Below are 22,706 nucleotides of genomic sequence, written 5' to 3'. Positions count from 1 at the left end.
CTCTGGAGTCTTGCACTGGTGACCCTCCTAGAGCAATACTTGTTGCCTCATCAGTGGCTCCTCTCCTCCTTCTTGGTGGAAGTGGAGGACATGGGTCACTAGCTTTGCTCCATGGCCTTTCCTATAGTTAAGGTCAGTCTGAGGGGAGCGGGAAATTCAGGGCTTGCAAGGGTGGCTTTACCTTGCCTGTCTTGCTTTGCCCCCCATGACCCTTTGTTGGCAGGGGTTTGGACGACAGCTCCCTTTAAAGCTCTGAAATTGGAGCTGAACAGCTGCTCTCCCATGCCCCCCCTCCTTCCTCTGGGGCTTTAACCAGTGCAGGGGCCCAGGTGGAGGTGGGGGCAGGGCTTTGTCACTGGGCAGTGCAGTCTCCAACTCTGTGTTCTAATTCCAGCTTTGCCTTGACCTCTTCTGAAACAACAGTTCTTCCCTTGCTTTTGGTTTTTCCATTTAGATATTAGGGAGATTCTAATCACCTCCTGCGTGATAGGATCCTGCGGCCTTCAGCTGGTAGCGATTGGATCTTTGCTTGGGAACATTTCCACTGGAGCTCCAGTCCCTGAGATAGAAGCCCACAGCCTCCTGCCTTTAATAGAAGCAGGCCCCTGGAAAGGCAGGAGGGTGGGCCCAGCTCCCTGTAGTGTGGGCCAGCTCCATCACGGTGCTAAGGGTAGGCGGGCCCCTATGGGTGGGGACCCAGCTTCCTTTGACCCAAACTTCATAGGAACAATAGACTTCAGAGGAGTCACCATGGGCAGGAAATGGGAGCTGTGCTAAGGCAGGGTGACCCTCCTGTGGGATGAGATTGCATATCCGGCCAAAAGGAAAGGCAGGGTGTTGGGGGCAGTGCAAAGGGCACTGGGGAGGGCTGATGACACATAGGGTGGGCCTGTCCTTCCAAGGGGGCCCTTGACTCACAGTGAAACCTGAGCTGCTTAGAGCCCATTATTTGGTAGAGCAGTCTGCTTTGTGTCTTCCCAGTAAAAGTGTTTGCCAGCGTCAGCATATGCCAAGCTCATTCCTGCCAGAACCATGAATTCCCCTTCCCTTCAAGCCCTTGAGAGGTCTTCGTGAATTGTCCTGGCTGGGATAAAAGGCTAGTTTTGTTTCTTCCTGGCTGATCTCCATCTTGGCTTTGAGCCTTAAGTAATAGTTGACGAGGGAGGCAATTTGTTCAGTAGGCAGAGCTCTGGGTGGGGAGGCAACAGGCCTGGGTCAGCTGGACAACATAAAGGGATTTTTTTTGCAGTCAGAGCCAGAAGACAACCAGAACAGGCAGAGGGAGATTCCTGCTTGAAGCATGTGGTGGAACGTTCTTGGAGGCAGAGCACGCTTATCTTGCCTTTCTCTCTATAAGGAGAGAACGGACTTGGGGAGAATGCTCGGGAGCAGAGGAGTGGGCTTTGGGAGAAGGGAGACATTGCACTGAGTTGCCTTTTGTAAATTCAGGTGGCCAGGTTCTTACACATCAGGTTTTGGGGTCCTGCAGCTGCAGGAATGAGTACAGAATCACTCTAGGTTCTAGGAGGAGTCCTGACAAATGAGAGTGGGGGAGGTAAGGGTGGCAAAATAATAACTGCTGTCCTGATTTATTTTTCCATAATGTGACAAGATCCTGGAAGTGGCAGGCTGGTAAGCTGCTTATTGACGAGGGGATTCCAGAATGGCATTGAGAGAGTTACTTGCTAACACAGTCACTCTGCCAGGTCTTGGAAACATCATCTAGTCAAGGTGGAAGAATGTTTAGTAAGGACTTTGAGTCTCATGATTTTTCTTGGGTTCAAGAGAAATAAATAAGATCTAGCTGCTGCAGCAGTAAGATAGATTTGTAGCTGGTTGAAAGGCTGCCCTGGCTGCTTATACTCAGCTCATGTCACCACTGGGGGTGGGAGGTCTCTACTGATGGGCCACAGAGCTCTCATTTTGGTTTCATCCTCTGTCAGTTTTGTGGTGTTTAGGATAACAAGCATATTGGATGACAGAACCAGGATTCAAAATCAAAGAAGAAAAAAATGGTACATAATGCCACAACTCAGGGATGAACACAATTAATATTTTGGTATATATCCCTCCAAATTTGTGTTCATGCAAATAAGTTTATATATTTTATTTTTTAAAAGATTTTATTTATTTATTCATGAAAGACACATAGAGAGAGGCAGAGACCTAGGCAGAGGGATAAGCAGGCTCCCTGTCGGGGAGCCCAGTGTGGGACTCGATTCCAGGACCTCAGGATGGCAACCTGAGCCGAAGGCAAACACTCAACCACTGAGCCACCCAGGTGCCCCAAATTTATATATTTTAACATAATTGCAATTATGTTCTATCCTTTTTTTCCTACTGAATACTATATAGTAAGTAATATCCCATATCATAAAACATAATTTAAATCCATAATTAGAAGGATCTGGATAATATTACCGTATATGAATATACCGTAATTCCTTTAACTGCACACTATTAAACACTTTTGAAAGCTGTATTCAATTTTTAGCCATTAAAAAATTACCTGACATTGAGTAATGTTAAGTAAATAAATATACTTAATTTCAAATGAACTTGAATAGATTTAATTATAAAATCCTGCATTTAAGTATGTATAGAATAGGAACTTCCTATCAGTTCTTAGGGGAAAAAACTTGGGGTTTTGGTTGATGAAGGAAGAGGAAGGGAAACGAGCATTTATTACGTGTGTCTATCAGGTGCCAATTCTAGACATTTCTGCCTACATCACCTCGTTTAATTTTCATGGCAGCCCTATGAGATAGGGTTTGCTGGTTTGATTCTGTTTTGTTTTTTAAAATCTACTTTACAGAAAGGAGGAAGGTCACACAGAGGTGAATTCTAGTGTTGGAGTTTGAACCCAGGTCCACATGACTCTTCCCACTGCCCCGTTAAATCCTGAGCCTATGCAGGCCTGTGATGTGGTGAGGAAGGAAGACCTTAGTCCAGTAGGCTCTGCAGTGCTCTGGCCATGTTGGGAGCCGTGTCTAGTTTTGAAGGGTGGATACACCCTGGCCTGTTAAGTACTGAGCATGCTGATATTGTGAGTGCTCTGTGTTATGAGTGTTTTAGAAGGAGGAGGATGGGAGGTCGGACGGAACCTGTCCCATCCTCTGCTGTCATTTCTCACTGCCAGAAGGCAGGCTGTCTTTGCAGGAGTACAGATCAGGTCCATGTGATCTGAAGTCACTGTAGCACTACATAGACCTACGGAATTTCATGGTGTAGAACGGTGTAGGTAGAGCTTGCTAGGGCGGCTTTGGAGGAGGTTTCTGCAGTGGGTGGGAAACTGCACCAGATGACCTGTAGGGCTTCTACCTCATTCATGTGGTCCCCCTGCCTGTGCTGCAGGTGGGGATTGCAGGTAGGGATTGCCCTAGGTGTTGAGGGAGAGATTTTTCCCACCTTGAAATTCTGAGATTCCTGCTGGGAGGAGGTAAAGATAAGCTGTCTCCAAAGCTGGGGGCAAGGTGGAGAGATGTGGGGTGGGAAGAGGCAGCATCTGAGCAGTTGAAGGAGACAGAATGGGGAGTTGTAGGAATTATTGCCTGGCTCCCTATTACCTTTGTACAGGCTGAATGAGCAGGTGTGAGGCACAGGCTGCACCCTGAGGCTGGGGCAGGGGAAGAGGAGCGCCGCGTGGGGTAGTGGCTGCAAAGCACAGACTCCAGAGCCATACTGCCTACTAGAACTATAATGTAAGTCGCATAGGTAGTTTTAAGTTCTCTAGGAGATACTTTTAAAAAGTAAAAAACAAATTAGTAAAATGAATTTTAATAATATATCGAACAGTGATGTCTAAAATATTTAAATGTGCCATCAGTAGTAAAAAAAAAATACTAATGAGATAGTTTATATTTTTTTCATACAAAGTATTGGGAATCCAGGGTACATTTTACAGTTAACAGCACATCTTGATTTGTACTAGCTGTTCTTCAAGTGCTCAATGGCCACATGGTGGCTAGAGTTTGGACGGTACAGCTTTATAGCTAGCCTGCCTAGGTTTGATTCCCTCTTCTGCCACTTATCAGGCTGTGTGGCCTTGGGCAAGTTATTTACCTGCACTGTGTCTTATTTGCCCCCTCTGCAAGTTGAGGAAAATAATAGAACCAACTTCATATGTTTGATGTGAAGGTTAAATTAGTAAATATTTGCAATGTGCTTAGTTTCTTACCTGGCACATATTAAACACTATATGAGTGTTTATCATATAAATGACCCATGAATGATCCTTAAACTCTGGACAGGCTAAGTTGTAAGAAGGAGGCTAGATATGCTGGGAAGAACCCAATCCTGGGGTGTCCCTAAGTGTAGGCTGTGCCTGTACCTCACAATTCTACAATATGAAATTGCCTTCAGATCAGATGGACCTAATCTACCCTTGCTGAAAAGGAGGCCCACCTTCTGGAAATGGAAGAAATGTCAGCACCTGTATGATAAGTAAGACAGGTTCCGGGCAGCCCGGGTGGCTCAGGGTGGCTCAGCAGTTTAGCACTGCCTTCAGCCCAGGGAGTGATCCTGGAGACCCGGGATCGAGTCCCACGTCGGGCTCCCTGCTTGGAGCCTGCTTCTCCCTCTGCCTGTGTCTCTGCCTCTCTCTGTGTGTCTCTCATGAATAAATAAATAAAAATCTTAAAAAAAAAAAAAAAAGACAGGGTCTGATCCTTTAACAGGTGTGTCCTGAGCATCTGTCCTGCTTGGGGCTTGGTGGTGTGGAAGAAGCAGAAGCATCCTCCAAAATGCTCCATCATAAATTGCATGACCTCATGTTGGAATGGGGCTGAGGTCACCTCCAGCACTTGGAGGTTTAAGCAGTAGTCGTGCTGCTTATGCAAGAGAGGAAGCAGAGCTGTATTAATGGCTTCTGATACCCTCCTGAGAACTCTGCCAGCCCCAGCACTGCCAGCTTGCCTCGCTTGGCATTAGCCTCCTCCACCTCCACCTGCACCTGCCCTCAGCCACACTCCACAGTGGTCACAGAGCACCCACTATGTGCTTGGCACTGTGCCAGGAGCAGTGGGCAAAATGTGGAATGGAAGGCCTGGTCCCTGTCTTCAGGGAGTTTGCAATCCAGCAAGGAGACAGACTGAGGAGCAAATGCTAAAAGCCCACAAGATTGAAGAAGGGCTGGTTAGAAGCACAAACTAGTGCTGAGGGGGTGCCTGGTAAAGGGGATTCATTCTAATGGGGCTGTGAGGGGTCAGGGAAGGCTTCTTGGTGGAGGAGGCACTTGGGCTGGCTTTGAAGGGTGGGTAGGGTTTGGGTAGCTGTGTGTGTGTGCGCTCTTGCCAGAGCAAGAGGTGGGGGGAGAAACAGGGAGGGAGGGAGAAATACAGGGGAAAGATGGAAAAAGTGATTTCAGAGTCATGGTCATGAAATTAGAGGAGGAGAGGTAACTGGGCTTTATGAGTGAGGTGGATTTGAACCAGGTCCTCTGGGCAGAAAAGGAGGACTTTTAAAAAATTCATTTTTAAATTCACACACGGCAAAATTTACTCTCTGGTATACTGTTTTATGGGTTTTGACAAATGCAAAGCATTCGGTGTTCCCTAGCTCCATCTCCCTCAAAGATTCCCTCATGCTGCCACCCCTTGGTTTTTTGTCCCCCTCCCTCCTGCTGCCCATCCCCTGAGGACATGGATCTGTCCACTCCTGTCATTGTGCCTTTTTAAGAATATCAGATGGACTCGTACAGTATGTAGCTTTTGGGTCTTCTGCTTTCACTCAGCATGATGCCTTGACTCATCCAGTGGCGTTTATCAGTAGCCCGTTCCTTTTTATTGCTGTGTAGTGTTCCGTTATGTGGCTGTACTGCAGTGTGCTTATCCATTCATTGGTGGAAGGGCTTTTTTTTTTTCTTTCTTTTTTTTTTTTTTTTTGTGGAAGGGCTTTAGCTTGTTTCCAGCCTGTGTTGATTTTGAATAAAGCTGCTGTCAACATCTGTGTACAGGTTCCTATGTGAACACAGGCTTTCATTTCTCTTGGGTTAGTACCCAGGAGTGGGATTATGGGTTCACACGGTAGTATGTGTGGTTGAAGGCACTGCCAAGCTGTTTGCCCACATATACCACTTTGCATTTCTACCAGCAAAGCAGGAGACTTCTGTTGCTCCATATCTTCAACAGCAACTTGGTACTGTTGGCTTTTTTTTTCTTTGACGTTCTAATTGCTGTGTAGTGGCATCTCAATATGTTCTTTTTTTCATTATGGTTTTAATTTGCATTTCCTTAATGGCTGGTGATGTTGAACATTTTTTTATACAACTCTTTTGATGAAATGTCTACCCAAATCTTTGGCCTATTACCTCTTTTGATGGTTATGTTTTGAGAGTTCTCTAATCTGGATACAAGTCCCCTGTCAGATGTGCGATTTACACATTTTTGGAGAAAATTCACTTAAGGAGAAAATCTCCAGAAGATGGTGGGTGTGCGGGACTCTGAAAGCAAGGAAGGAATTGGATGTCCTGAGCCTTGGCCTTTCTTTTTGGGGACCCAGGTGAGGCAGGGGGTGGGGAATACCTAGAGAATGACCTGTGAAAAAGAAAAGAGGAGGAGGAGGGACAGGGCTTTCTATGAAGTTCTTTTCCTGGCATAGCTTCTGCCATAAAGTATGCTTCCAAATAGGCACAGATGGCTTCTTGGTTTGCTAGGTACCTGGTCTACTCCTCATGGCTCTTGGTTCAGGCTGGGCCAGCCCTATCTAGAACAACAAATGCTTGTGCCCAGTCTGGTTATCAACCAATTACATGTTTCCTTGTTTCCAAAGTGGATGACCATGCATTCTGGAATGGGACGTGGGGTGATTATTGGGCCTGCAGGGGTAAGCCACTGGGTAGGTGTGTGCCTGGTGCGATAGAGAATCGGTGTGGTGAGATTTCTGGGTCAGGGTGGATCCTCTGTGATGGTGACCTCAGCCTAGGGTCTGAGGGCTTTGGGTCATTACAGTCTCCAGAGCAGTGCAGTCTGCATCTCTGTCCCTGTCCAGGCAGGGTGGCTCTGAGGCAGAAGAACAGGTCTGTGCAAGATAACCAAGGTTAGAATAGGTACTGCCTCCTGCCTCTTGTCCAAACCCAGTCTAGCCTGTCCCTGCTTCTGTGTCCTGGCAACCATGGCACTGTCCAGGTGCTGGACCCTTCATTCTTTTCTGGGGGCTGGCCTTTTCCAGGGACGATGAGGGTTTACAGGTGGAGAGAGGCCTTCAGGAACTATGTGGGTTCCCCAGAGCTCCCTTGAGGGGCTGTCCCCCAGCTCTGAGAGCTCCTGCCTGGGCAGGGTGTGCACCCCGAGCCCCCAGCTCTGGTGCCTGGTGCTGCTTGGGGCCCAGTGTGGTCATAGCCTCAGGTCCTGGCAGGGTAGGGTACGGTCATGTAAAGCAGCTGATTGGGGCAAACCCACCCCAGGCTGGGGAAAACAAGCATCTGTTGAGCAGCATATCAGGCTCATGGGCTCACGTCAGGAAGTTGGTTCTGTCAGTGCCCAGGGGAAATCACGATTTGATGGGATTCAGGAGGAGGTATGTTAGGCAAAGACTCCCGAGTTCTGGGATCTACTTTGAGATCTGAATTTTCATAGGACAGACCCACTTAAAGTGAAGTCAACTAGTTTGGTTCATTACTTCTGCCTCTCTAGAACTTTCGTGACCTTTGCTTTATTTTAGAATCCTGAAGGAAGTCCCATTCAAATATGAATGTCATGTCTACTATTACACTATAATACAGAATAGTTTCACTGCCCTAAGATGCCCTGTGCTCCGCACATCCCCCCATTGATCCTTATCCAGAATGTTCTGTGATTGTGATCATATAGTGTGTGTGTAGCCTTCTCAGATTGGCTTTGGATTGACTTGCACTTAGCAATATATGCCCTTAGGATTCCTTTTAGTGACTTGGTAGCTCATTTCTTCTTATCTCTGAATGATATTCTACTCTCCCCACCTTCTCTTTGTGTGAGTGGGGACACTGAGGTCCAGATAGGGGAAGTGAATCTGTGGTGAGGCTGAGCCTGGAGCCAGGTTTGCCTTCCTTTGAGGGCCTGTTTGGAGGGGCTTCTATGCAGGTCTTGTACTCAGGCCTCAAGCCCTATCACCACTTCATCAGCCCCTTTAATGGCTCTGGGGCCAGCCCTAGGGAGTGGAGGCCAAGGGCCACCCATTTGCTATGACCCACTTCCTGGATGTGTGAGGGCCAGGCCCCTTCCAAGGATGTGGGTATCTGGGGCAGAGTCCCAGGTCCAGCTCCTGCTGTCCCCTGGGGTTGGGGGTTCTGGGGAATGGGCGGAGGACTTGAGGCTGTATCCACTTATCTCCCTCTTCATGTCTGAGTTATCCACTGCCCCTCCCTGTTGAGGCTTGTCCCACCAGCTGCCCCCTCTCTGCCCTTACCTCCTGTGCCCCTCATTCCTCTTGCCCCTCTCCACTCCAGTGCGTCCCAGAGGGAATGGCTCCTACCTGCCTTGCCCCCTGCTGTCATTCTGCCAAGAATCACGAATGCTTGAGAGCCCTCCTGAGAGCCAGCTTCTGTGTCTGCACATGGGACACACGATTACACTCAGTCCTCACTGCAGCCCCAGGAGGAGATAACATTATTGCCTCTGGAATGTATTTGGGGGGGACCGGCTCAGAGAGGTCAATAGCTTGCTCAAGGATAATGGCCATTTGGAGGCCCAGCCAGGATCTGAGCCAGGCCTCTGCCTCTGGAGCCCAGATGGGCACCTCTGCCCCATAACACCCCTCTTCTGGCCTGGCAGGTCAGCTCTCTGTGACTCATTCCTTCTGACACACTGGTGGGAGGGCGGGGTCCTGCTTTGCCTTTTCTCTCTTCCCTCCCCCTGTCCTGTCAATGAACAAGGTGTGATAAGTGTCTTCACACTGTGAGGTTGGTGAGGGTGGTGGTGGGGGGGGGTGCAGGCCTACTGTACTGTGTTCCTGATTCTTTACCTATTTTGTCTCTACCTTTCATCTCTGTCAGGCCAGGCTTCTTCTCTCTTTTTGAGAGATCAGGAAACAGAAGCTTTGGGGGGTTCCTGATAGAACAAGTTCCTGATTGGCCTCATAGCTGGTTGAGAGGTGGATTTTCCTTCAGATCATGTGACTGAAGCTTCTTCAGTGGATCGGGCTCGTGCCATACTTTTCCCAGAGCCTTGTGTGTGTGTGTGTGTTAATGGAGGACAAGGCACTGCTAGGGAGGCTGCTCTGGGGGGTGGCATTGGGATACCTAGGTTTTGCGTGGTTTTATTATTTGCATAATAAAAATATTATTTGTTATATATATGTATTACTTCAGGCCTCCCACAAACTCTGGCCAGCCTCCTAAACTTACACTGCGGCCAGTTTTGCTGAGGACATGGCTCAGCTCAGTGCATGGAGGTCCATTTGTCTACCCACTTGTTTTCTCATCCTTCGCTTCCTCTCCCTCCTTTCACCCCTAGGGACTCGCCTCCTGTGACCCAAACACTGCTATCTTTTTTCATTTTCAGCTATAAACAGGCCACTTTCCAGTGTCTCCTAATTCCCATTTCTGACCACATCTTTTCCCCTTCTGTCTCCTGGTACGCTTAAAAAATTTTGTGAAGTAAGTAGACGAATAAAATATTTGTCATTTTGTGACTGGCTTATTTCACTTAATATGTTTTTCCAGTTCATCCACAGTGCAACATGTGCCAGAACGTCATTCCTTTTTCGGCTGAGTAATATTCCATTGTGTGGGTTTGCCACATTTTGTGTGCCTGTTTGCCAGGCTGGTACCTCTTTGGCACGGACATTTGAGCTCTTTCCACCTTTTGACATTTCTGTCTCTGTTAGCTGTTGCATTCCCAGGGCGTTGGGCTCAGGGTCTTTTAAAATCCTGCCCCCTCCTCCCAGGATATTCATCTGTAATTGTTTAATGTGTTACCCTCCCTGGGTGCGCTTGATTCTTAGGATGTGTGGTAGTTAGGTTCTGTAAAGTCACCGAGCACGCTGGACTAACAGATGCTGCACCACTGCTTCTAGGGGATTGGGATTAGGTCCCTAAGAGTATCTAGTGTGATGTTCTAAATTGATTAATTCAGAACTCTTGTTTTATATGTGTTTCTGTTCAAAGACCCCTTGTTTCTTTAATACATGTCACTGATTTATTACCATTGAACTCACAGCCAGCAGCATTGTAGGTCACACCTGAATGAAGCTTATCACACTCACGTATCTTCTCTGTAGGGCACACTGCAGCCTTGCACTTAGGAACACCAGGCAGCACTGTACTTGGGAGCCATTTTCAATTGCAAAATCAAGAACAAAAAGCACAGGGGCACCTGGGTGGCTCAGTGGTTGAGCTTCTGCCTTTGGCTCAGGGTGTGATCCCAAAGTCCTGGGATCAAGTCCCGCATCAGGCTCCCTGCAGGGAGCCTGCTTCTCCCTCTGCCTGTGTCTCTGCCTCTCTTTCTGTGTCTCTCATGAATAAATAAATAAAATCTTAAGAAACAAAAAAAGCACAAAAATGTGAAAAAGATGACACTGAATAGACCATGAAAAGAACACTTGTTTATAGTGTGAGAGCTGGAACCAGAAGGCAGACTGCAGCTTTCTGCCTCAGGTGGGAGCGTGTGTGATGGCAGTTCACAGTTTTGGTGGCGCAAAGCATGTGCGTGTCTGCAGATAACCACAGAGGCCCTGCCAGTACTGATCTGGGGCTTCCAAATTTTAGTGGGTAGGCAAATTTGCAAATACAGAATCTGTGAGTATTCTGTGAATACTAGGGACTGACTTGTACTTGCCTCTTCACAGGGAACTCTGGACCTCCAACCCCATAGGCTGAAGGATGATGAGGATGGGACTCTGTCATTTTGTGACCTTGTGCCCAATGCCTGGCATGGAGTAGGTGCTCCATATGCAGTTTTTGAATGAATGAATGAATGAATTAATTAATGAAGACTCATTAAGGCTAAAACCCTAATGGTGAAGTTTCAGGCATGAAAATAGGAGGGAGGAATCTTTCTGGCCAGGGAACCTGCTTCTTTGCACATGTGAGTCACCTGCTGCCCTCCTTCCTAGGAAACAACTCTCCCTGCACTTCGAGGGGCATCCCGATGAAGGCCATGGTGGTTGCTATTGTGGAGCAAAAAAGCACAGGGTTGAGGCTTGGTTTTGGTCCCAGTTTTAACTAGCTTTGGGGCCCTTTGGCAAGTCCTCTGGCCTCTTAGGGCCTCCATCCCTTCACCTGTAGAGTAGAGGGCAGCGTTCCCCTCTGGGGTTTTCACACATACCTTGACATGCCCACCTTTCCCAGCTGGGACCTTCACTGGAGGCTGTGGGGTCTCTGTGCCTCTAGCTCCCCTTTGCTGGTCGTTCCCAGGGCTGCTCCCTTTCCCTCCTGGTCTTCACACTGAACTTCAGTACCGCATGCTGTAGCATCAGACTACTTCCCTGCCCTGTGGTCCACGGAACAGTCAGCAGAGGGGTCCAGGTAGTGTGCCTTGTACCTGATTTCACCGAAGCCACTCACACCCTGCAGCACTTAGCCTCCCGTCCCCCATCCAAAGGCCAAACCCCCTGAGGGCCCAAATCCCCTTCTCTGGTGTTTGGTCCAAGAATAGGTACTCAGATGGTTTTTCAAAAGTATTTTTTTTCTTTTTTTAAATTTCAGCTTTATTGAAGTAAATTAAATGAAATTAAAAGTAAAATTGTAAGCTCAGGTCTGCATTGTGATGATTTGATATACCTATGCCGTTGTGAAAGGATCCCCCCATCTAGTTAACTAACACATCGGTTGCCTCACATCTTTTTGGTGAGAACACTTAAGTTCTACTCTCAGCAACTTTCAATTCTACAATAATACAGTATTACCCGCTATGGTCACCATGTTGTATGTTAGGTCCCCAGCCTTCTTCATCTCCTGGTTGAATGACCACCCTCCTCTCCCCCCGCCCCACTTCTCCCACCCTCAGCAGATGTTTGTTAATGGACTGGTGTCAGGGAAGAGGCCCACCCTAAGCAGTAAACTTGGGTTCGGGGCTTGCCGAGGAGACCAAGGGGGCTGAAGGGAAGATGGGAATGAGTCTGGAGTCTGCTGTCCTGATTGCCCCTCCCATTCTTGTTAAGTATTGAGGTCAGGGCAGTGAAGGCTTAGAGACATACATACCCACCCCCCCACCCCAGATCAGGAGTTTGCCCAGAGGTCTGTATCTCATACTTGTGTTTCAGTGTGGTTCAGTTCCTGTTGGTGCTTGTATGGTTGAGCCCAGGCTCCAGAGTCTAGTCCAGGGGCAATGGCCAAGGTAATGGTGGGAGGGGCCGTTTTTGTTTTTGCTGTGAAGTGTATTGATATGGGAGAGCCATATTCCATCCAGCGGAGAGGGTGTCTAACCACAGCTGTTTTGGATTGGGCAGAGCACCTGGTTCAGAGACATAATCCCATTGACCTTGGTAACCGAGCCTTCCAGATAAGTTCACCAGCCTGAATAAGGACTCATGTGTAGGACTGAAGCAGGAGGGGATCTGTTCCCACCCTGGATTACTTTAGTTACTCTCCCTGCCTCCTCTGTCTTTATACCTCTGAGACTCATGGTGGAAGATTAGAATGGGTCTCCAGGAAGGAAATCCCGTTTTTCTCCTTCTCCCAGCTTCTCAGGTAAGGAGTCATTGGGATGAAGGTGGTTGTTCTTTCCAAGGGCCCCAGGGGAGAAGCATCAGGTGCTGAGGCATCACAGGTCATGAGGAGCCTGATAGAGTTGAAACCTTTAGCCTGGATCCCAGAGCTCTTGGAATCTGATCCGGGAGGGGTGGGCAGAGAGAACCATTTCTACCCCATAACCAAGTAGGTGTCTCAGGCCCTCTCTGAATTGTCTCTCCCTAATGTTGGATGACACCAGGAGAATCTTGGAAACTTTCTGAGCTTTAGTCTCTATCCCTTCCGATTTGGGGTCAGGAGCACAGGGCAGAGGTTATAACATGAGTTGACCTTCAACAAGTTAAGAGGTAATGTGATAACAGGAAATGAGTGGGAGATTTGTTCTCGCCTGAGGAAAGGGAATTGGGGGGATCACTGATGCTACGTAATGTAGGATAACATCTATCCCGATTCCCTGTATGGAGCCAGGAGACTTGGGGAGGGTGCTAATATATAAGAAAGAATCATGTGCTCAGGTAGCTCACAGTCCAGTGGGGGAAGCAGGTGAACAGAGACCGGGCACTGTCCTGTGTTGAGTTGTATCTTGGAAATCCAGCCAGAGGGAGAAAGTGCAGCCTCGTGATCACGGATGGCCGTGGAAGGATCCAGGAGGGGTGGGCTTTGGAAGCAAGAGGTGGAAGTCTTGAGGATACAGCTCTGGACCGGGTAGGGGACAGGACTAGAGGGGATGAGATCTGGTCCTGCCACTTTCTCAGGGCAAGTCATTTGTCCTCCCCAAGCTTTGTTTTTTTCATTTATAACCTGGGGATCATGATTCCCTTTCTGTCCTGAACATGTTTTTGAGGAGTTTATCATAAAGATCTTAATTGAAGTTCTACTTCTTCTGAACATTCCTGAATAACTGGCATCTGAGGACCTGAGGGTGGAGCTGAGTGTTGTATGAGCCTGGAGTTTGCCTTGGGTGGGCCATCTGGTGGGCTTTTGGGTGGGGCTGGGGACAGAACCAGAAGCCTTCTAGCCAGGCTCTGGAAGCCCAGCCAAGGATTATTTTTATTCCTTTGTTCATGGCACATGGCCCAGGCGTAACTCTGCCATCTGTCTTCACCTCCTGCTCTCGTCCTGGCAGGCCCATGGGGGTCAGTGTGGAGGCTGAGGGGAAGGAGGAGGAGTGGGGATCCTTCTCTGGGCTGGTGTTGGCTGAGCCTCCATTCTACTAGCTGCAGGGCCTAGGCTGTGTGGGAGGTTTGCCAGGTGAGGGGAGGCAGCTGCCAGGCCTGGGGCCATGGGTGGTGAGGCTGGGAGAGGCCAGCCAGTGAGGGCTATGGCCTGGGGGCAGCAGGGCCACACAGGCCCAGGAGCAACTCCATTTCAGTAACAAATCCTGTGGCCTGGAGCCTTGGGTGACCCCCTGCCCTCCCTTTCCTGGGTCAGACCCAATCCTGGGAACATGAAGTACAGGACCTCAGAGACCTCACTCATGAGGCAGTGTCTGACATGAATCTCTGCTTCCCCCTGGGTCTGGTGTTTGGTGGTTGTCTTGGGCCCAACTTCTACAGGGACTGAAGCTGCTTACTTCAACTGGCTGGTCTAGTTCAGCTCCAATGAAGGAAGGGCCCAGAGACTCTGGTTCTCAGAAGGGTTTGTGTAGTCTCAGGGAAGTTGGGCCTCACTCCTTTCTGGCCTCCATAGCACCTCTGCCTCTCTTGGGTATTCATCTGTGTTTAGTGCCGGGTCTCAAAAGAGAATCTAGGCTAAAGCCAGGACATGGAAAACCTTAATATTATTAATTAGTTAACATTGATCAATGTTAGGCATTAAGGCTTAAGGTATATGTGTCTATTAGGTCCACTTAGGACCTTAGACCTTCCACATGAGGCAATATTTGTAATTTAGATAATGATGGTGACAATTAATATAGCTCTTACTGAGCATTGACTCTGTGTCAGGCCCTGTACTAGTTAACATCTGATCTTGTCGACTGGCATATGGGATATCTGTCCATGGCAGATCAGTTCTCCTTCTTTGAACAAAGCTACAGGTGAAAGTCTGGGTGGTTCATCTAAAGGCTACTTAGGAAAGCTCCTAGAGGAAGTGGAGGGTCTGGGCAGGGAGTGTGAGCCACAGACACTGTAGGACGTAAAGGACTTTAGATCCCAGTCTGAGAAATGGGTGACTTTGACCATGGTCGCAGTTGCTTGTAATACTGGAACCAGAGGCGGTCTCTTGACTCCCAGACATTACACTTTCATTTTGCAAACCTCCAAAATAAATTCCAAAGGGATTAACATACAACTCCAGCTCTCCCTCTGGTGTGCCAAAGTCCAGACATTTACTGATATCTTTTTTGATTTCCTGACACTAAACACAGCACAGTTCATTCTCCCCACAGAGAACTCATTATTTCACAAAGGCCACTTTGCAGATATCCATCCACTCCTTTGTTCATTCTTTTGTTCCCCCTCATTTTGCAGTGTGCTAAGGACTTAAGTAGAGAAAGACAACAATCCCTGTCCTCATGGAGTCTGAGGTACTTTGAAGGAGGCAGTCCTTCCTGGGAGCTCGGGGGTCAGATATAGATAGTGTGGGGATCTGTTGGAGGACAGAGGGGAGTTCCTAGTCCAGACTTGAGGTTTGGGTCATCCTGCCAGAGGAAGTGACATTTTGGCTGGGCTTTAAAGATGAGTTAGGTGAAAGAGGGATGGGATGGAAGGCTGCAGGCAGCACTTCTAGGTGTGGATAATGAGCTTGGCATGTTGGGGGTATCATTTGGGGGTTGGGGCTGGGGGTACAAAGAAAGTATAGATGATAGTGCAGATGCATGAAAGGCATGGCCAGAGAGCAGGAATCAGCTGATGAAGGGCCTTATAGGGAGAGCCCGGGTGGCATGGGTTTAGCACTGCCTTCAGCCCAGGGTGTGATCCTGGAGGCCCGGGATCAAGTCCCGCGTCGGGCTCCCTTCATGGAGCCTGCTTCTCCCTGTGCCTGTGTCTCTGCACCCCCCCCCCCTCTGTCTCTCATGAATAAATAAATAAAATCTTTAAAAAAAAAGGACCTTATAAAGTCCTACTGTGGTGTGTGTCATTTTATCTAAGATCATGGAAAAGCCATTGAAAGATTTTAAGTAGAGGAATCACACAATCACATTTGTATTGTATAAAACACACTGTGGCTGCCATGAAAGATCATGTAGTCTACATGGGGTTGGCACAGTCACCCAGGTGAGGACTAGCAGATTAGCTTGGATTAGGGAGAGCTCTGAGATAGAGAAGTGGTTTCAGGAAGACTTTGAGGAGATAGGATGCAGTTAATTATTTATGGGAGATAAGAGGGAAAAGTCAGAATACCTCTTAGGTTTCTGGCCTCTGGGTAGATGGTGGTGTCATTTCCTGAGAGACCTGAGGGGGAGGAGGAGCAGGACTCCATGGCAAGCTGAAAATTTGATTTTGGAGGTGTTGAATTTGAAGAGTTTTGGAGAAGTCTGATTGGGCCTGCCTGGTAAGCAGTGCCGGATATAGCTAAACTCAAGAAGGACATACAGATTTGCGAATCAAAAATACACAATGGGAGTATAAGCCATGGGTGGGGATCCCCCAGGGGTTAGGAATGGGTGTTTAAAAGGAGAGGTCAGGGCAGAGCCTTGAAGAAAACACTTAGGGAATGGGTCTGGTGAAATAGGGGGCCAAAGAGAAGAAAGAAGAGTAAAGAGAATGAGTTAAGACAACTTGAGAATGGTCTTTGTTTTTCCCTGTGTTCTGAGATTTAGCTTGTTAAGTTCTGTGGAAGATCTTATGGGATTATTAGTCATAATTTCATTGAACTTATGATTTTTTTAAATAGAGATTCAACATCTTTATGATATTTTCCCATCCATGAACACCGTTTCCTCTCCATTTATTTAATATTCTCTGTCTTTGAAAACAGTTACAATTTTCTTTGTAAAGGCCTCATCTCTTGTTAGATTGATCAATAGTGAATTATGATTTCAGTTTCTAAATGGAATACTTTTTTTAACGGAATGCTTTTAAAAATTATATTGTCTAATACCTTATTTCTGATCTATGAGAATGTAATTGTAATTTGTCAAATCCTTTCATTCAGTCTTCTACCATAATTCCTTACAATGACAGTTTACTTCTTCTAATCTTCACATCTCTTTTCCTATCCTCCTGTGTTGGCTACGACTTCTATTACAGCGTGAGTATAAATGTTGAAAGTGAGCATTCTTTATCTTATTTCTGACTTTAGAGGTAATTCTTCTAGTGTTTATTCAGTATGTGTTGTGCAGGTAAAAGTTCTGGTCACCAATCCCAGCGTGTACGTGTTAGAGTGGAGTTGGGGTGGGGGCTGAAGACATTCTCGCACCAACCAAGTCTCCGGCATGAGCTGGGTGTCCTACAATTCAGTTCGATTCTGACACTGTCTACCTGGAGGTAGTCATATCCCACAGGTTAAGGGCTTAGTCTCCCAAGACAGCTCCCTGACCCCAGACACCAGTGGCAAGATTTGAGGTTCCAATGACCCCTCCTTAGGTTCTATTGATTTGCTAGAGTGGCTTATAGAATTCAGAGAAACACTTTACATACTAGATTACTGGTTAATTATGAAAGTTAATATCTCAGGAATAGCCAGATGGAAGAGATGCTTAGGGCAGGGTTGGGGGAAGGGCATATAACTTCCATGATCTCTTTAAGTATGTACCATTCTCCTCATATCTCCACGTGTTCACTGGCTCAGCAGCTCTCTGGCTCCTCTCCTTTTGGGTTTTTATGGAGGCTTCATTCCATAGGCACAATTGATCAAACCACTGGCCATTGGCAGTTACTTTAACATGTAGTCCCTCTCGCTCTCCTGGACTTTTTTGGGGGGAGGAGCTGGTGGTATGGGACTGAAGATTCCAGCCCTCTAATTACATGGTTGGTTCTCCTGGTCACCAGCCCTCATTCTTAGGTGCATTCCAAAAGTCACCACATTCACATAATAAGATACCTTTATCGCTCTCATCACTTAGAAAATCCCAAGGCTTTAGCAGCTCTGTGCTAGAAACTAGGGCAAAGACCAAATACACATTTCTTATTATAAATCACAATATCACAGTGGGTTTCGGGAAGATACCGTTTGTCACATTAAGGACATTTCTTTGTTTCTAGAGTTTGTTAAGGGTTTTTATTGTGGCTGGGTTTTGAATTTTATCAAAGTACCTTCTGAAATTATGGGTCAAAAACATGGTTTTCACTTGTGTGTGCATGCGTGCATGAGTGTGCATTATGTGACCAGATTTAGTCATAATCATTGTTGTTATTGTCTTCATAAAGTAAATACTGCTTAGATTCACTTTTGCTTTTACCACCACTTTGTTCACCTCTCTTCCATGTATGTAATGTCTTTTCATACGTACTTCCCTATTTTTTTTCTTTTTTAGTGAGAGCGTTTAATAGTAAGTTCTCTCCCATCTTTTTTTTTTTTTTAAGATTAAAAAAAAATCTATTTGAAAGAGAGAAAGCATAAGTAGGCAGAGGGAAAGGGAGAAGCAAGCTCCCTGACCTGCTGAGCAGGGAGTCTAATACGGGTTCAATTCCAGGATCCCAGGATCATGACCTGAGCCCAAGGCAGATGCTTAATCAACTGAGCCACCCAGGTGCTCCAATTCTCTCCATCTTGTCTGAAAATGCCTCTATTTAATGTTCACTCTTGAATGATATTTTGGTTTTTGTTGTTGTTGGTGGTGGTGGTGTTGGGTTTTTAATTTTAGGTTAACAATTATTTTTTTTCTCAACAGTTTGGAGACATTTGCTTGGGTCCTTTAGTGCCACTATTGAGAAGTCCACTATCCATATATACAGTTAATGTCATATTCCTTCCTTTGTAGGTAATTTACCTTTCTTCGCTCTGGATGTTTTAAAATCTATTCTTTTTTCTTGGTATTCTGCAGTGTCCTTACAGTATGTGTTGATTTTATTTGAATTTTTCCTCATTAGGATTCCATATAGTTCCTTAATTGGAAGATACATGTATTTGATTATTTCTGGAAATTTTTCTTGCCATTATCTTTCAAATGTTGTTCTACTTCATTTTCTGTATTCTTTCTGGAGTGCTAATTAGAAGTATTCTGAACTGCTTTATTTTGTTCTCCTTGCTCTTTATCACTTAAAAAAAATATATTTCTGAGTAATATCTTCAGATCTATCCTCCAGGTTGTTAATTCTTTCTCTAGCTGTGTCTAATGTACTATTACTCTCAGTGAAACCATTGAGTTTTAACTTTGGTGATGAAAATGTTTCTTTCTAAATGTTCTGTTTGGCTCTTTTTCCAGTCTGCTTTGTGTTTTTTGATAGTGTCTAATTCTTTCTTATGTTACCAATTCCTTGTTTAAGTCAATAATTATTTCAAACATCATCATATAATAGTTTTTATCTGATAGTTCAGTTATCTCTAGTTCTTGGGGCTCTAATCCTATTGGATCTTGATCATGGTAGATTGTTTCCTCTCATTACTTGCAACTTTGGATTTTGAGATCCTTTTTAGAAAGGCTTTATCTTTGGGACTTCTCTGCAATGGGTTAAGACTGTCTTTTCAGATATTTTTCAGTCGCGAACCACTATTTATTGTCATGAATTGGCGGGGAATTCCTGAATAATGTAAAATTCAAATCTCAAATCCACTTAAGGTTAAGGCAGGCCTTTGCTTACAAATATTTAGGAAAGACAGTTTTTCTTCCTTTTTTTCCTAACCTAGGACTTAGGCCAAAACAGATGATCTTCCTTGTCATATTTTGTCAGTATTCTGCCTTTTCTCAGAGGATTGAGGTACAAGTTCCAACCTCCCTGTACAGGTCAGGTCTAAGCTGTCATCTGAGTAGCCATTGAAACTCAATGGCCTCATTACTAAGATTAACTTACCCTCTTGCCTCCCAGGGCTATTAAATATATTTTTTAAAGATTTTATTTATTCATGAGAGAGAGTTTTTGTTGTTGTTTGTTTGTTTGTTTGTTTGTTTGTTTTGACAGAGTACAAGTGAGTACAAGCAGGGGAAACAGCAGGCAGAGGGAGAAGAAGTGGAGCAGGGAACCTCATGCAGGGTTTAATCCCAGGACCCCGGGATCGTGACCTGAGCCAAAGGGAGATGCTTAACCAACTGAGCCACTCAGGTTCCCCTTAAGGAAAACTTATTTTAACAGCCACAGAGAGGAAGCCAATATTTGGTATGCTGAAAGGGCAGAGAAGACCCAGCCGCACTGTTAACTTACTGTATGACCTTGGGCCAGTCCTTAGGCTTCTCTGGGCCTCAGCAAGCCTAGGGGTTTCAGCTGGATTGCCTCTGGGGTTCCTGATTTAAATTGTAATACTTCTCACCTCCTTCAGACTGCATGTCTCCCAGCAGCTTGGCCAGGTTCCTTGGAACTTCTACTCCCTCCGAGGTTGTACCCCCATCCCCAACTCCTCCTTTTCCTTCACTGTGGACATTGACCACACTCACCCTCATACCCACTACTTTGTGAAGAGCTGTGGGGTATGTGGGGCTTCGTGTATAGGGCAGGAAAAGACAATAAGGAATGCTCTGGGAAGGTCTTATCTCAGAGGGTCCTGGGTACAAGTAGGGGTGGGGAACTCAGGCACTTAAGACTCCCGGCCCTGTGCTTGGGCTAGTGGCAAAGGACAGGGTTGCATTGTCAGCTTCTGGAGACACCAGCAAATCAACCCCGCAATAGCCCCAATATGGGAGAACCTGCCACAGCTGAAATCTTCCTTTGAAAAAAGCCCAAGCTGAGGATGGGGGTGGGAGAATGGTGACCTGCATTTTATTTTGCATCCTTTTATTTTTAAATATACAATTTTGGTTGTAGTAAAAAACACATAAGGTTGATCATCTTAACCATTTTTGAGTATATTAGTTTGGTAGTATTAAAAGTATATTCACGTTTTTGTGCAACAGATTTCCAGAACTTCATCTTGCAGAAGTGAAACTATGTACCCATTAAACAACAACCCCTCAGTTCCCCCTCCCCGCGGCTGCTGGGAACCAGCATTCTATGCTCCGTGTATGATTTTGACTACTTTAATACCTCTTATAAGTGGAATCATACAGCATTTGTCTTCCTGTGGTTGGCTTTTTTCACTCAGCATAATGTCCATGAGGTTCATCCATGCTGTAGCATATGACAGACTGTTCTTGCATTTTAAGGCTGAATAACATTCCATTTGCGTATATAGCACATTTGATTTATCCCTTCATCTGTCCACAGACATTAGGTCTGCTTCCACCTCTGGGTTATTGTGAATAAAGCTGCTGTGAACATGGTGTACAAATATCTCTTCAGGACCCTGCTTTCAGTTTTTTTGGATCTATATCCAGAAGTGGAATTGCTGGATTGAATGGCAGTTTTTTTGTTTAACTCTTGAGGAACCTCCATACCTTTCTGTAATGGTTACTATTTTATGTTTCTACCAATAGTGCACAATAGTTTGCATCCTTCTGGCTCCTCGTTGACTTGAGGCCAGAATGTCTTTTGGTCCTTGGTCCATGTCTCCTACTTCTCAGCCCTATCTTAGGGTTCTTAGAGCTATGCTCAGAGAATGCCTGGGCCATTGTGCTCATCCAACAGGGTGTGAAGCTGGGATCTACAGAGGGGAAATGGCCTGCTGTAGATTCCAGGCCTCCCCATCCTCCTAGACCTTTCATTTCACTCTTTAGCCTTCCCCTCCACGTTCCTGTGCTGTGAATGGCCAAGCAAGGAAGAGCGAATGATTCTAGGGCTTGGCACTCCTCGGGGTGTCCTGTCCCACGTCCACAGAGTCCTTCCTCCAGTGCTGTGGTTTCTGTCCAGACAGGTCCAACGGGCGCTCCTCCAAGCGGAGCCTTGGAGGGCAAGGCCGGCACCATTACCTCCAACGAGTGGAGCCCTCCTAACTCCCCTGAGGGGAGCAACGTCTCTGGGGGCAGCCAGGCGTTGGACAAGCCCATCGACAATGATGCGGAGGGTGTGTGGAGCCCAGACATCGAGCAGAGCTTCCAGGAGGCCCTGGCCATCTACCCACCTTGTGGCCGGCGCAAGATCATCCTGTCAGATGAGGGCAAGATGTACGGTAAGGAGCCTGTTGGTGTGGGGTCCTGCTCTCATGGTCCGACTCTAGAAATTGGGCCTGGGCAAGGGGTGGGCTGCACAGCAGTCTTGGTGTTCTCCAAGTAATGGTGGGGGGGAATGACCTCTGGGGCATTTATCAAGTGGAAGCTGTTCTTCTGTCCTGGGTTCCCAAGGGGTGACGGGTGTGTGAGGAGAAGTCTTGGAGTGGGTGAGAAGCTGTGGTAGTAGGAGACTTGGGAAGAGCGAGAACACTCCTGCTCCTCCCAGACTGGGGAGCAGACTGGTGAAATTCTATAAGCTGCCCCCAGGCAAATGCTTTGTCAGCTTCCAGCTCCCCACCCCTGGCCGTGAAGGGAGGTTAGGAAGGTGGTTACTGGACTCATTCATTCCCTCATTCATGTGCTCACTCTGTCATGAGCCTTCTGTGGGTCAGGCCTAGCTGGGGAAGATCTGGCCCCTGCTCACAGTAGGCAGGGGCTGGGGGAGGTGAGCACATGTGTAACAGTGCTGCAAGGCAGATGCGGAGTGTCCCAGGAGACGGTCAAGCAGAGTGCTGTAGACCTTTCACTCAGGAAAGGTCCCATCCAGCTCTGAGTGATCTGGAAAGGCTTGATCTTTGGGAGTGGCTGAGGATACGGAACATACAGACATACTTTGTGGCCAGGAGTCATGTGGAAGGGACCAAGCAGTCTGCCTGGGGTTGTGCCTTTGGATGGGAAAGTAGAACAACACCAAAAACTGAATAGCTGTTGGAAGGCCCAGGTCAGGCTTCCATTCCCCATAAACCCCCAGCTTGAAACACAGGTCTTGGGAGGATTTCTGTAACGGGCAGTCCTGACAACAGAGGGCACTGCCCTGGCTCCCAGCAAGATGGCTCCAGGCCAGGTGCCCGCCTGCTCCCAGGGTTTCCATTCAAGTTCTGTCTCCTATCCAGCGTGGGTCTGCCCCAGCCCCCAAGACTGAGACTTTGTCAGCTGAGTGAGAGGCTCGTGAGGGCTGGCCATATTCGTCTCCAGGGGCTG

The 22,706-nt window shown here is 46.9% G+C and overlaps 1 protein-coding gene across 1 annotated transcript in view; it reads left to right on the top strand.

Annotated features, from left to right (window-relative positions):
• Positions 1-22,706, top strand: part of TEAD4 (TEA domain transcription factor 4) — a 65,604-nt gene that overhangs the window by 4,717 nt on the left and 38,181 nt on the right. Inside the window, exon 3 of the mRNA XM_072766236.1 lies at positions 21,427-21,685. Within this exon, the coding sequence (XP_072622337.1) occupies positions 21,427-21,685 (259 nt within the window). The remainder of the gene's footprint in view (positions 1-21,426; positions 21,686-22,706) is intronic.

Source organism: Vulpes vulpes, chromosome 8 (assembly GCF_048418805.1).
Source record: "Vulpes vulpes isolate BD-2025 chromosome 8, VulVul3, whole genome shotgun sequence".
NCBI classification, from domain to species: Eukaryota; Metazoa; Chordata; class Mammalia; order Carnivora; family Canidae; genus Vulpes; species Vulpes vulpes.
This window is presented reverse-complemented; position numbering and strand designations above follow the sequence as displayed.